Raw genomic sequence first — 15,164 nt, 5'->3', positions numbered from 1 at the left:
TCTTGTCCGGGGGACATTAGCATAATCCCGGCATTGTCCCGTGGCCATTGTTTACCAGCATTAGCCTCATGTTGAGGTGAGTTAGTAATGACTCCCGCTGATCGACCCCCCCTCCCCCCGACCGGCCCCTCCTCCCCTCTCTGGGCCAGATGGAGGGCCCCTCTCAGGCGAGAAGGGTTTCAAGAGCCGGGCTTCGGGACAGTTAATGGCACAGGTCCATTCAGACAAGTGTTGCTCAAGGTCTCGGGGCTGCCGCTTTCACACCGCGCTCACAATGCGCCCGCACCGCGGCGGCGGCGCTGAATAGCGGCACGCAGATGCAGGGAGGTCTCATCAGCCGCCGTCGACACATGTCCTGCACCCATTATACGCCACTGATGGGGCTGGAAATACCCAGACTGCCTCGGCTCATTATGATGGAGGCCAGTGAGCATACCGCTGGTTTTACGTGTTTTAGGCGGCTTCTATTCAAATGACTCCGCTTCACATCACGGCTAAGCTTTTAGCTAAACGTTTGATCGATGTGTTTTAGAGGTTAAGATGAAACAAAACTAAATATTTAAAAAAAAAAAAACAACAACAAATTCTCTGTCCTCCCTCTAGTGGTATCTCTCCATCAAGAAAAGGAAGTTTAATCAAACCCTTCCCTTCTCTCCTCAGTCTCTCCTCCAGTATTTGGGATTATAATTTCCTTTTATTAATAATAATAATAATAATAATAATAATAATAATGATGATGATGATGATAGGAAGTGTTATGAAGCCTTTGCCATTTACTATTATCCAGAGTTTCGACCACCTCTGGCTCATGTACACTTCTACTCCTTGCTTCATTAATGAGCATTATCCCTGACAAATAAACGAAATAAAATAAGTGACGATACTGAGTGTGTTTACGTGCGCATTCATTACTTGAATTTGATCTTGTTACTGTGTATCATGTTTACATGGAGCATGAGAAACCTGGTTATCCAGCTCCCTGTTTGCGTTTGTCTCTTTCACTCTTTCCCATCCAGCAAATCCGTGGCTTCTGCATCAGCTGAGTTACGTCAACAGTTCTGAATGACCTCTGTTTTATTCCCTGGCCGCCTGAACTCTGCTGCCTCCCTTTAGTCATTAGCGATGGAGGACGAGGGTGACATCAAAAATCATCTCTTTGCATTTCCGAAGCCGCTGTGTTTTACTGACGGTCTGCCGCGCAACCGGAGCCGGTGATGTCCCCAGGAACAGGGCGGAAAATGTTAAGACGCGCAGACAAGGTGTTGACGTGTCGTGGTTCGCAGTTTCTATCCAGCTTATCCAGGTTTCTGAATCCGGGATATGATGTTTACAGGTGCATAAACGCAACCGGGACAATCCAAGAGCCTGATCTTTACCGGGATACTGTTGCAACTGTAAAAACACTCAGTGTGAACAGAACTTTTCAGTGTTGGAAGCATCGCAAACTAAATTCCATTCACTTTCACTGTATTGGGGTGAGGGCAGGTATCTCAAAACCGGAACCAGTAAAAACCCAAACTGTCTGCATGGACAGATAAAACTAGAGAAGTGTTCGATTTCCCTACAGTACAGAAATGCCCTAAAACCAATGGCTTGCACCAGATTTCTGTTGCTTTATGAATCGGATGAGAAGGTGTCCATACCTAAAATGTGTGATCTGGTTCTCCAGCAGAGCCATGAGGCGACTCCTGATGGACTCAAACTGCTCTTTCTCCTCCACGGTCACTGTCCCCATCCCATCAGGCCTGACGAGAGACAAGACAAAAAAAAAGACAAGAAAAATCAGACGGACACAGGACACAGTCGGCTGACTTTCATCTCCACCAAACGACCACAAGTCTCAGGCTGACGGTATAAAGTAGTCTGGTTCTTTCAGGATGTCCAAATGATGACGGGCAGGGGATGTTGTGATACCATTTATTCTCGAATAAAAGCCATTTTCAAACAACGGTCAGCACAAGCATGAAGTACAACAGGCCGGTCACTAATAAACATGAATTCAGCTCAACACAACAGATGTGCAGCAGATGTTTCACATAAGAGCCTACGGAGGAGAGGGAGGGAGGATGTCAGCAAGGCTTTTAACGTGAAACATTTACAGGAAGTTTGGAGTTCACTGACGGTAGCTTCACCGCAACTGAACCTTAGAAAAATATGTATTTATTAACTAAATAGTAATATAGGGAATATAAAATAGACTTTATATACAAAATATGAGCCTGTTTGAAATAAAAGCCTGGTTCTCTCCTCAGTTCAGGTAAATAAAGGCTGTGTCCATTATCTGAGAATCTGAAATATCAAACACTGATTCTGGAGACTGCATCTTTGATATGCTGTTCACATGTCAGCACAAGACCCTCTTCATCAATACTTTATCGCTGCGAATACCGAGACATTTCTTTTATCATAGAAAAGTCAAAGAAAAGAAAGAGAGAGAAACAAAATGTGAAGCCTTAGAAAACAGCTCAGGCTTCTTTTCTTTTAATTTCTTTCTCACTCCGAGTTTGACTGGCTTGTTTTCACCAAACTAACTGATCAAGCAGCCAAACTCTCCACGCTGACCTCAAAGTCAACCAATCAAACAGAGAGCTGCTCGGGCTCCTCTTCCTCCTCCACAGCTCATCTGGTTGGCAGGAGGAGAGTCGACAAAGAAAAAACTGTTAGTTGAGGGCTTCATTAATGTTTGTAAAGCTTTCATTCCCTTCTTGCCTTCGTCTGAATAGGCACTCTGGCAAAAAAGGGGAAAAAATGCAATCAGGACCCAGAGCGACCAGCCTTGACTTTCTGGGCTTTCTCTGTGCGGCTGAAAGAGAAAAGCACCCTCTCCAAACGACACTCGCCGCCGCCGGAGGGAAGAAGCAAGGAGGTTGTCTGTTAATGAGTTGTTCTTATAAAAGCCTTCGCTGGTTCAGCCCCTGACCGAAGCGGCATATTCCTGACTCTCCAAAAGTTGAAAAATGAAAATGTGGTGAGAAACGACGAGCAGCAGGTGAGAGAAGGATGCTGAACCAGCACTGCTGAACTTCCTGTGAATTACAAATGCGACGATAATAACTTTATTTAACCAGAAGAGTGCCTCGGTGAAACCGAAAATCTATTTGACAGGAAAAGACAACGCTAGCACAAAGAGAATACAGTATAACAGTGTGTATGTGGAGTTAACATGAGCCATTTAAGATTTAAATAATAATAATAATAATGATGATGATAAATAAAATCATACATTCATATAATAAATTAGATAAAAGAACAATAAAATATAACAAAATATAACAAAATACAGTAAAGTTACATAAAATCAAAATTATTAGTTAAAATTTCCTTATAGAAAAATAAAAAAATAAAAGAACAAAATTATCTAAAATAAAATGAAAACAAGATAAACTAAAATATAGTTACACAAAAGATCAATAAAATATGAGTGAATATGAAAGAGATAAAAGATTAAATTAAATGACTTAGAATATTAAAATATAGGAAGTTAAAGTCAATTACATATAAAAAACATAAAATATGGATAAAAAAATTACATAAAATTAAAGTATATAATTTGAATAGAAAAATACATAAATGAAAGAATGAACAGTGAACGTAAATATAAAGTATGATAGAATAAAAAAAATGAGAAAAATCTGACTAGAATGGCACTCAGCAGAGCACATACCTCCACCAAGGCCCAAAATGGACAAAAATGTTGGAAAATGCCAATGTCGAGGAAAGTGATAAAAAGTGACTGGATCCGCCGCTTTAACCGGATCCAAGCCAAAATGTGATGGGAGCTTCCCCGGGCCGACGCCCCAGCCCTCCGCCAAGAGGGCTGGGGCGTCATCTCGGCGCCCAACCAACAAACACACACGGGGGAAAACCTCCTCGGCGGAGGAAGTTACGTACAGGAATATTAGGAATATTACAAAAACAAAAGTAGGCACAGTAAAAACATTTCCATACAATAAAACGCCCTAAAATTATACAGACAACACTAAAGGTACATCGGCTTAGTTCTTTAATCCCCCCTGTGACATTTCCTCAGACAGGTCGGCGTCCGGAGGGTGGAGGTTGCCGATGAGGTGCGGGATGAGAACAGGAAGTCGTCGCGTATTGTGCGAGGACATCGGTGCCTCTCTTCAGCTCCACTCTACTCGATTCATTCTGTAATGAGAGGCAGCTTTCTCTGCACAACAGCACTTGTTAGCACAACTTCTAAACCCTGTTGTTCCCCAAATCTGTTAATTCATTACCCCCCCCACCCCCTCCACTTCCCACAACCCCTATTTAACAAGCACCAGTTAATCCTGAGGGAACATAAAGCAGAGTCGCTGGGAGGTGGGAGGGGCGTGTGCGCTCACTCATGTAAAGGCAAGAAAAGCTCGCTTTCATGTTGAGGCGGCCGAGGGCCTCGCTGCACTCTGGGCCCCCGCGCAGACTAATGAAGACGTGAGGACCGCGGTCAGAGCTAGGTCTTCCATGGACGGACGGATCCCAGTTGTTCACCTTCTGAACTGATCAGTTTTGCAGCTCTCGTGTTACTTTCAGACCCCGTGTCGTCATTTAGGCTCCATTTATTAGAAATCTACCATTTTGGTGAAACAGCGTTCGCGGATCATTTCATTAAAATTTGCCTCGTTTTTTGTTGTTGCACCAAAACACAAATATAATAAACTGAATAGGCTGCAACTGATGATTATTTTTAGTATTGATTAGTCTTCTGATGATATTCTCTATTGATCTCTTGTATTTGTATTTACGGGTCTTGATTTGTCTGGCCAGCTGTTCAAAATCTCATGAAACTCGGTTCGCTAAAAACCTCGCGTATCAGAAGCTGAAAAACTAGCAAATCTTCAGCATCTCAGCTTGAAAGGTGACTCAGACGATTTATCAATTACCAAAATCGCTGCTGATCGCTTTTTCTGTCCATCGACTATAAATTAATCAACTGATTGTTTCAGCGCCACAACAAGTGCTGATAATGAGCAGGAATGTTCTGCAGACTTTTATCACTTTTTACCATACAGGTGTGGAAAGATTATTCCTTACTTAGAACGAATCTTTCTTCTCTTTTTTTTTTAAATTTTAAAAGATTTTCCTCTCTCATACAAGTTTTTTTTTTTGGGGGGGGGGGGGGATTAAGACTCATACGACAGATTTTCACCTTCAAAACAAAGAGATTTGTACGCGCTGCTGGGAAACTCCAAATTCCGGAAAGAGGGAAAACCTGCCCAGTTTAAGAAAATGTCAGCACATGCTTTTGATTTTAATCCTCCAATTTTTTTATTATGATTAAATATTGGTTAATTTATAACAACAACTCCATGAATGTGAATCAGACGTAAAATAACTAGAGATGTCATTTTTGCGAATCAATGAGGCTGCGCATGAACACACCATTTCAGCAGACATCTTTTTTTTTTTTTTTTCCAGTCTGTACTTTCTGCTGCATTTGCATGAAAACTTTACAACGAAGAAATGAACCCAAAAGCACAGAAATCTTCTCTTCTTTATGGGCCAAGGTGGTCGCTCAAATTAATTCAGTGGGTTGGAGTCTGTGATGTATTTCTCCCATCGCCACGAAGAGCTCATCGGGCGCTTTCTGACAACGGACGGAACTCAGTTTTCCTCCGAATGTCGGCCACACCCTCCACTTCCTCTGAATTGAATTATGACAGAAAACTAATTGGACGAGGAACAAGTTGGCGGGAAGCCAGTTGCAAAATGCAGTTTGCTCGGAAAGACACGACACGGAACAGCGTTTGGTTCGGTAGCTCTCCTCACTGTGCCATTAAATCCGGTCAGATGTGCGTTCATGCTTGGGCTCACACCGCGGAGTGGGGAGCGATGCGACAGCTTGTCGGGGTTCAGACACATTGTTGCTGCTAAATGAAGCGAGCGCGTCGGAGGCGAGGCTGCTTTCAGCGCCGCTCCGGGGCCGGAGGGTGGGGGTGGGTGGGGTGCGGCTGAGGAGGAGGGGTCTGTAGACTCAGGTTAGTGTGTTTACACTCGACGCGGCTCAAGTGTAAACGATAAGTACCATATCCGCCTGCGGGATCCACCGACCCCTCTGGCTGTTTGGTTCTGATCTCAGTTGACAGGACTCGTCATGAGTGGCGCTCGCCAAGCGGCGTGGCAGGGTACCGGGTGTGGACGCCACTTCATCTTAAGAGGTGTGGAAAGGAGATGAAGCTGAGTGGCAGGTGATCATGTGTGCCCCCTTCCCCTCCCCCGTCACCTCTCTGGGGTTGGGGGGCTGTTGTGCGAATGGTTGGGGGAGGTAAAAGCTGCTGTCACATCCCGTGTCGGTGTGGTGGAGACGCCTCGGAGAGGAGGATATCTGACGTGACAGGTGAGAGGGAGGCGAGCGCCCACCCCTCCCGGCTCGGGTAATGCTCCTTTAACCCCGATCTCAGTTCAAACGCGCTCGCCTCATCAAACCCTCACGGACCAGTGCAAGACGAGTCCAGGTGTCACAGCTCCTTCACCTGCGCAGGTTTATCTGTTCCATCGAATCCCGCAGCACGAAACACTTTAAATAACAAAGCAGACCTTAAATGCTCCTATTTAAAACTTGTCATTTAACAGTCTCGTGTCCAAATGTGGTTTAATACTCTACAGAGTAATTTCAGTGTCACTTCAGCTGCCATTGCCGTAGGGGACAGACTCTGTACTTCCACAGCCCCCCTATGGATGTAGTTACGCATGGGACGAATAAATGTCACGTGTAGTCAGAGACTAATGCCTGTTTTCACCATCGGGATAAACCATGTCTCAACATTCAAAGGCAATTCCCATCTCTAACGCCTCTTGGTTGCACTTAATCGTTTTGGTTTTTTTTCCAGCACAATTTTTTTTGATGATAGCTATCCAGTCCACCCGAGCCGCACATAGTGGCTAACCCCCCAGTGTCCACCGGAAGTGCGTTTTTAAGAATCCGAATGCCACTATAAATTAGAGGTAAAAACTTTTAATTAAACGTGAAAATTGAAAATGACCAATCTCAGACCACAGAGAGATAAAAGTGCAAACGGACCTTGATAAGCTGACATCACCTGTGGGAGACTTTCACATATCAGAGAATTATTTACATCTTCCATGAAGGTCCAACAGGTTTCTCTTTGTCAGAACTGAGAGTTTTCTTAAGAAAAGCACAGTCTGATACGCTCTAAATATATCGCCTTGAAGTATTAGTCAAGTACTCTCCCGTTGATCAGTCTGTGGCGTCTCTTTGTCCTCTCTGCCTCCTGTTGTAGTTTCGTCTCGTTGAGCAGTCCTCCAGGGAAAACTCGAGTTCTGTAATTAAGTTTGTTTTTTTTTCCACCTCTGAGTCTGCCAGCCATCCAAAACCTCTTTTTCCCATCCACACCCACTCAGGCAGCTCCAGGAGCCCTGAATGGGCATCAATTATTCAAATTAGAGCTCCAACTGACAAAAAGCCAATTCCAGCAAACCCACACCCCCCCCCAATTTATATCTGGCGATTAGCTAGAGAAGCTAATCATTATGGTTTCTAATTGACTAAATGAGTCGACAAAGACAGAAAGCACAAATATCAGTAATTACCAGCCGGGGAGTCAAGCAGGGGCTGCTGGGAGTGAAGTGGAGAACTGAACTGCTGGAGCGACGCTGATGCCAACAAGTGGCTAAAAGACACTTCTGTTGCTCATATCTGCGGAGTTGTCGTTTGACAAATGGAGGCCTGAAGGTTACCGAAGCTGAGCTGCCAGTAAAGCTACCGTCCTCCCAAGAAAAATGAGAGTGTCAGCCATTTCAGCAAATGGCAACCCCCCGAAGTCCTCTATCGGCTGTTGGAAATATGACTCTGGTTTGTTGGGAGCAAAGGAGGAAACTAACATTTTTTAAGAGCAGACAAAATTCTGGTAGGCAGGAGGTCAGGATGGATGGATGGGTAAAAATCATCAGCTCTTAACACTGGGAGATCGCCGTTCCTCTTCTGTCTCCTACCGACAGTCAACGTTGGTTCCTTTTATTCATGACCATGATCGCTCTCTAACCTTAACCGAGTGGTTATTAATGTGACCTTAATGGCAAAGGTCCCATAACGACTGCATCTCTCCGACACATCCACATCATCACCTCCCGACAACATGAACCCCATTGTTTTGTTTACAGCCTGTGGGTGTCTACATTTTGGCAAACCGGCATGATCAAACGTCATCCCAAATTAGCTATTAGCAGTTCCTGTTCGCAGTGTACCCACGGATGTACAGACAACTGTAGATGCTGAGGAAAACTTCGGAAAGAATATGTGTATCATGTCTGCGTGTTCAGATTTGATGGAGTCATGACTCAGAGGAGGAGTACTAATTTTGACGCACATTTCGGCAATTGGGCACTAGAGGTCTCTGAGTAACCCTAATTGCCTCCATGAGCTGTGGATCACAGCCACCGACTGTGCTGGTAAGCGGAACGAATCGATGGGCCTTCGCAGTTCACTGTCAACTCTCCCATGCCGCCCCCCGGGGAGGTGCCCCTCACACTTTGAGGACCTGTGTTTTAACCTACACCCAGAGCTTTACCCCAACCTCAGCCAAGTCGTTTTTGTATCTAAACCTAACCAGACTTAAACCGTATAAAGTTGTCAGATCATCAAACTGATTTATTTGTAATGTTTTGGATGGCACAGACAAATAATTTAGTCCTATCGATGGTGACGTCTGGTCAGAAAACCCGTGTCGCTCTATAAGGCATGCACAGACTACACATTTTGTTGTTTAATTTGGCTTGTTGACCCTTAAGCAAGGCGCTATTTCCAGACGGATCAGTCTGTGGTTGTAGTGGGCAGCTTCCGGGTCGAGTTTATTGTACGTAAATGTGTTGCTGAATCCAAATGTCCACCCTGGCGAACTTCGGTCCGAGGCACGGCGACGTGTCTGTGTTCACTGTCATCTGGTGAAGTCTGTGAGGGATAAAATCTGCTATGATACGCGGGTTAATACCCAAGGCCAAGGTCTTGACCCTGTAATCCACCTTGGAGTACTTATATACTACAAAATCAAGCCTGTGAGACTGAAAGTTCATTTTTGACCTAGGAAATAGTAGTTTGACCAGGCCCCTTTCGAAATTTTTACATAGCTATTAACACAGACGAAAGACAGTGAGAGAGTTAAGATTATTCCGTCAAAAAATGAACGACACAAATAAAGTTATATACGTAAAAAAAAATAGACATCTTTAAAAACATACAGATGATACATTAATACCATGAATCTAAATTGTATCTAACTTACTGGTAATTTGACCCAGTTTCTTTTATCATTATTACTATTTCTTCACCCAGATTGCATCAAGTATTGGTGAACTTCCAAACAAAGTCTGGTGAAGTCTGCACCCGCAGTGGACTCTCTGCAAGTCTGCAGAAAGTGCACTTGGGGCCCCTTCCTTCAGCTTTCTGAAACGAGGATTTGGATTTGGACAGCACTCTGCCGTCCAGACTTCAGGAGTATGCGCCCATAAATGGAGTCTGCGAGTGTGTGGGGGTCCGGACATTTGGATTCAGCCTGTGCGTGTGGCTGAAAAAGAGCATCTGTGCTCAGTGAAGATATACAGAATAAATGAAAAGATCAAATTGCAGTCTGTTCACAGGACTGTTCTGAGACTGTATTTTATAGTTGTTGCAGTAAACATTAAGTAACTGCATATATTGTTCTTTGTGTTTGATCAGGTCAAATAAAGAGAATGTTACTGTCTTTTCTGTAGATCCCCGCATGGTATTTTATCCTAAAGTTGTATTATTTGGGTTTCACAGGTTTTACAAGGTCCAGTGAAATAGTATGAAACGGAGACAGTGCGGGTTCAAATTAAAAGGAATTACAGTGGATTATCGGTTTTCATCGGGAGAAAGGCTTTATCGGTTGGACTTTTCTTTGTTCCTGTACAATACAAAGACAGATATTCTACACAGTATATTTTATTGTTATTCTATTTATATTTAAGATTTTTTCCCCCTTTTTTTACCTAAAATTTGAAATGTACAGTTTTTTTTCTAAGGTTTAAGATCCCCACCTGGCTTCCCACCCAAAAAAAACAAACAAACAAAAAAAGGTTGTGTTGTTTGGCACGCGAGACCAAGCTGTGCTACTGGGGGTCATATATCTGGGTCTCTGGTGGATGATGGGAACTTTACCCCTGCACCACCTGTGCACCGAGAGTGACTATTATTATCCTGGTCTCTCCTGTGATTCTGACAGCTAATTGTAACGAGACAGTGATGGCTGGTGTACCTGTTTCCGTGGACGTGGGAGACGCAGAAGGCGTAGCTGTAGTGCAGCAGCGTGGGGTCGACCAGTGCATTGTTCTCTGAATAATCCATCAGACCCTTCAGGTAGCTCAGGTGACGGTGGCATCCTCGAACGCCATACCGGGCGCAGTACTCATCCAGGACGAACACCTGACCGGGGCTGAACCAACCCTGAAGACGACAAAAATCACACCAGGCCTGTCAGACCTTTCAGGACCACATTAAGAGTCTCAAGTTCTGCAAGCATCTCCCTGGTGTTCATTACAGCCACAATATCAGTGCTGGAAAAAACAAACAAACTGATGGTTTAGTTTTTCTTAGAGCAGGGGTATTAAACTGACTTTAAGAAGTCCAGATCTGACCTGCGAGGCAATTTCATTAGGCCACCGGCATGTTTGGAATTTATTTTTACATCTACTTTTTGATTTTCCCCTCAGTCTTTTATTTTGGAGTTGTCATTTAATTTTATAGCGATACTGTAAACTTGACAGAGTAACTTGTCAACAACTTTGCCGTAGAAAAAATATAACTCCCACTTTCTGCGTTGTGCCTGAAACCAACACTTTTATTTCCATACCTAAAAGAAAGTTTACAGTGGACCACAGACAGCTGATTTTTTTTTTTTTCATGGAGTTAAATACGACTGCGTCCTGTCTCATCTGTAAAGAAAGCAGTCGTCGTTCAGCAAACAATCTCAAGTGTCATTGTTCTACTGAACATTCAGAGTTAAACGACTCAACCTAAGCGGGTGAAAAGACAAAACCTGTGCCCTTCCCCCAGGAGAGAACAACATGACAAATGGCCCACAGATAATTACAGTTCGACACCCCTCAACTTAGAGCTTTTAGTACCGGAGCTGAAAATGTTAAATTATTCTATAGGAAAAGGTCAGGAAAGGGATCGGGGAATTTTTTACGACCAATCTGACCGGTGAAACGTGTTGCTTTGGACCAGTTAGACGGGAATGTCAGACGGTGCTGGAAGAGCAAAACATTTCGACGTGTCGCATAAAGAAAATCGCAGGTGTTAATAATGAAATGAATGATTCCTTTTAGCTGCTTCAGTTTCATGGTCCTGGGATTGTGCATGCCGGCTCACTGTCACACTGTCACGGTTTACTGGGACAGGTGAGGAGAACGGAGCCGTTGTTAGTGTTACTAGCAGCATCTGTGATTTTCCTGCCGCTGAGCTACGGGCGTCATATGAGACAACTCTACTCAAAGCAGCCGCTGCGTTTCTCCCTTTGAGCACTGCTGCTCGTAATGCAAAGAACTTAACTTCTGTACAATTCTGTACAATATAAGTGGAACAACGTGCTATCCCTTCACATACTTTATGTTAAAGTTAAAGAGTTTAATCAAAATTGTTGAGAATTTTTAAAAAAAATTTCGGTTACCATGTTTGTAATTGGGAAATCTGGTGGAACTACAGCTGAATTTGTGATCGTAAACTCCAAAGAGTTTCCCTTTTAGAGGAGACCAGGATCCTGACTGCAGTACGAAGAGTGAGTAGCCGTTTTATTTTTCGGTGTGTCACTTTTGGGAGTGTGCATTAAAAGAGGTTGACGCACCGTCATGTTATCAAGCGACTGCGGGACCAGAAAAGCAGGCAGGCATTTGGGACCACAACGCAGCTACCTGGTAAATGTGAGCAGCACTTTGTTATGAACTCTACCGACATGCTGAATAACTGTCCTCGATAACCGAGACGACTCCTTCACAGCTTCCTGTAGCCATGGGAGACGAACCAATAATGGTCACCTTTTGGCTCCGCAAAGTCTATAGAAATACCCAATACTTCTTTACCACAATTAAACAGACAAGTGTAAAGGTTAATCCTTTAATTCTTGGCTAGAGTTAAAAAAAAAAAAAAAAACAGAAGGAGGAAGCAGAAAGGTGTGGAACGACTGGAACACCTCGAGATGTTCATTAGCTCATTCATCCTACACGTAATCACTAAATTAGCCATGAAACTTACAGCGCTAATTAAGATTCCTCACGGAAGGAACATTAACAAATTAGCACCTCCACCAAGCTGCTGCCACACACACACACACACACACACACACACACACACACTGACAGCTCCTCCTACATGACAGTCATGACTCTCAGCCCAGCAACGGGCGACCCAAGAGAGAAGACACGCTGCAGAGAAACTGTTTCATTTTACCCTCTGGGCAGAGTTTGTTTCTGTATCAGATTGTCTCCTGTATGAAAGATGGTGGAGACAGCGGTTTTCGCTCCTCACAGCTATTGCAGCTGCTGTTGTGTCAATTAAAAGACGGGGCATAGATGTAACATTTGTAAAACGATTTCACACAACCACTGCAACTGAAAGAAAAACTGTCACAATGTCATTTCAGTTCAGCTTGTGTAGCTTTCGGCGAGTTTGGCGTTTGCCCCCTTCTCAAGCCACGTAATTATGCTGCTGGTCCACATGAGCTACATGTCTACACCGTTGTCTCATGCCTTCCAAAAAACAAATCAAAACGCACACTGTACAATTACGTCAGTGTTGGGACAGAATTAGCCTCGCTAATATTATCTTAGCGTAAAGAAAATGGAACCATCATGGGCTAACGCTAACGGTAACTTGGCACTTTGGCTCGACCTATGTTGGAACCGTCGGGGAAAACGGGTAACGTCAGTAACGTAGTCCCAGGGCAATAACGTCAGTAACGTCACACAAGTGGAATTTGGAATAACAAGTACGCTAGCTAACGTTGGGCTCAACGGAAATAGCGTTAACACCTGACGTAGCATCTAAATTGTGACGGCTAGAGTTCGCTAAATCAAAACGACTCAAGCTTATCAGGCTACTTAGCTAACTAACTCGTCATATAAGCCAATTAAGGTTATCGTACGGCCACTGTCAGAGATTCTTATCTTAAGGCATGCGGGCAGTCAGACACTGACCCCCCCAGTGACTGACCCCCGTCGTCAGCCTTCACACTCTTCAGGTGCGCTGCATGCGCCAAGCACTGAAGCCAGGAGCAGATCTCGTTTCATTGTGGCCCTGTCCTCTTTTCTGTGCAGCCATTTTGGGTTAGAAGAAGAAAACGAAAAAAAAGAAGAGGAAGAAGAAGAGGAAGAAGAGGAAGAAGAGCTCCCAAAATAATCTGGCCCGATATTTCCAACATTTCCATTTGAAAAACCGTCCTATCATTAAAAAACAACATTGCTGATCTGAGCTTCACACAGCAAACGGATCGTAAGGTTCCTTTATTATAAAACATCATGCGGTCAGAGGAGGAGTCATTGATTTCACTCTTGCATCAAACACAGTTTGAACTAAGAATAACTGCATCTCTACTCGTTGTCATCTTGATCTTAAAGGATCATTTTTCACGTTTAAATTAAATCAGCTAGTAAATGAAGGTACATCTGCAGAGGAATTTGAATTTCCCTTGTTTTACCGTGTTATTATATTAGTTATTATCAAACTGGTAGAAGAAAATAAATAACGTCAAGAAGTAACTGAGGGAAGTGTACCTGATAGTTTAGTACGTCATATTGTTGTTTTTATAAGCTTTCCAGTCATTTCTGCTACCAATCAAAGTGGAACTTTCAACACCAATTTCAATTTCACCAAGTATTACTGGAGGAATCTCTGTCTTTCTGTCTGTCCTTCAATTTCATCGTCAAACCCATCATCTGACCCACTTCGGACTCCGCCTGTGTGTTGTTGAGGACCCAAGGAAGTGCAGTGTGGACTGGGGGTGAGCGGCTGGATGACTGGATGACTGGTTCTCAAGAAACAAAGAAAGAAATATTAAATGACAGTCGGTTAGTGACGCATCCGCGTGACCGACTGATTTATTGCAGGCCTGTTGTAGTATCAGTTTTATCTAGGTGTACCTAATAAACTGGCAACTGAGTGTATGTGTCACAGCCGTCCTTTTGAATTTGTGGTCGAGTATTTTCTGATCAAGTTTTCTGACAAATAGGGTGTGTTATCATCATTCGTATCAGAGCTCAGCAGTGATGTGGAAACTGGGTGATGGCGTTTGGGTGGCTGAATAAAATACTGAACCATTAATGAGATAAAAAGCACGTTTTGAACTGGCACTGCACTAGTTCGACGACTGAGAAAATGAAAATAACAGCTGACGGGTTTAACGTCTCTTCAGAAAAACAGCAGTCTGAGAAACACTTTAAGCGGCAGAGTCCAAAATCTAAAGTGTTTAAATGCATTTAAGATCATTTACGGACTTGAAATTAGGCCGCGTTATTTCCAGGATTTTATACAGACTCTAGCCCGCATGGTGCCTGTCGGGGTTAACTGGACCTGGCAGATTCCTCCTCTGCAGGCCTTTTAGTGTCTCCCCCTCTGCTCCCCTTCTTCCAGTCTTCAGGTTGTTTGTCGTTTCTCTCCAGTTACTTTCTTCATTTTTCTCTCCGTCTGTGAGCTCGAGCTATTAATATCACACCACAGAGAGAGAGAGAGAGAGAGACAGGGAGAGAGGGAGAGAGAGAGAGAGAGAGAGACAGGGAGAGAGGGAGAGAGAGAGAGAGACAGAGAGAGAGAGGGAGAGAGAGAGAGAGAGAGAGAGAGACAGGGAGAGAGGGAGAGAGAGAGAGAGACCGAGGGAGAGAGCGAGAGAGAGAGAGAGACAGGGAGAGAGGGAGAGAGAGAGAGAGAGAGAGACAGGGAGAGAGGGAGAGAGAGAGAGAGACAGGGAGAGAGGGAGAGAGAGAGAGAGAGACAGGGAGAGAGGGAGAGAGAGAGAGAGAGACAGGGAGAGAGGGAGAGAGAGAGAGAGAGACAGGGAGAGAGGGAGAGAGAGAGAGAGACAGGGAGAGAGGGAGAGAGAGAGAGAGACAGGGAGAGAGGGAGAGAGAGAGAGAGACAGGGAGAGAGGGAGAGAGAGAGAGAGACAGGGAGAGAGGGAGAGAGAGAGAGAGACAGGGAG

The 15,164-nt window shown here is 44.1% G+C and overlaps 1 protein-coding gene across 3 annotated transcripts in view; it reads right to left on the bottom strand.

The window, feature by feature from the left end:
- The window catches only part of cadps2 (Ca++-dependent secretion activator 2), a 194,818-nt gene that overhangs the window by 53,569 nt on the left and 126,085 nt on the right, over positions 1 to 15,164 (bottom strand). For all 3 annotated transcript variants that reach the window (XM_040133508.1, XM_040133507.1, XM_040133506.1), the window contains exons 13-14: positions 10,233 to 10,420; positions 1,644 to 1,745 (exon numbers count right to left, since the gene is read on the bottom strand). In XM_040133508.1, the coding sequence (XP_039989442.1) occupies positions 1,644 to 1,745; positions 10,233 to 10,420 (290 nt within the window). The remainder of the gene's footprint in view (positions 1 to 1,643; positions 1,746 to 10,232; positions 10,421 to 15,164) is intronic.

Source organism: Xiphias gladius, chromosome 8 (assembly GCF_016859285.1).
Source record: "Xiphias gladius isolate SHS-SW01 ecotype Sanya breed wild chromosome 8, ASM1685928v1, whole genome shotgun sequence".
Lineage (NCBI taxonomy): Eukaryota > Metazoa > Chordata > Actinopteri > Istiophoriformes > Xiphiidae > Xiphias > Xiphias gladius.
Note: the sequence above shows the minus strand (reverse complement) of the source record. Positions and strands in the feature narration are given on the sequence as shown.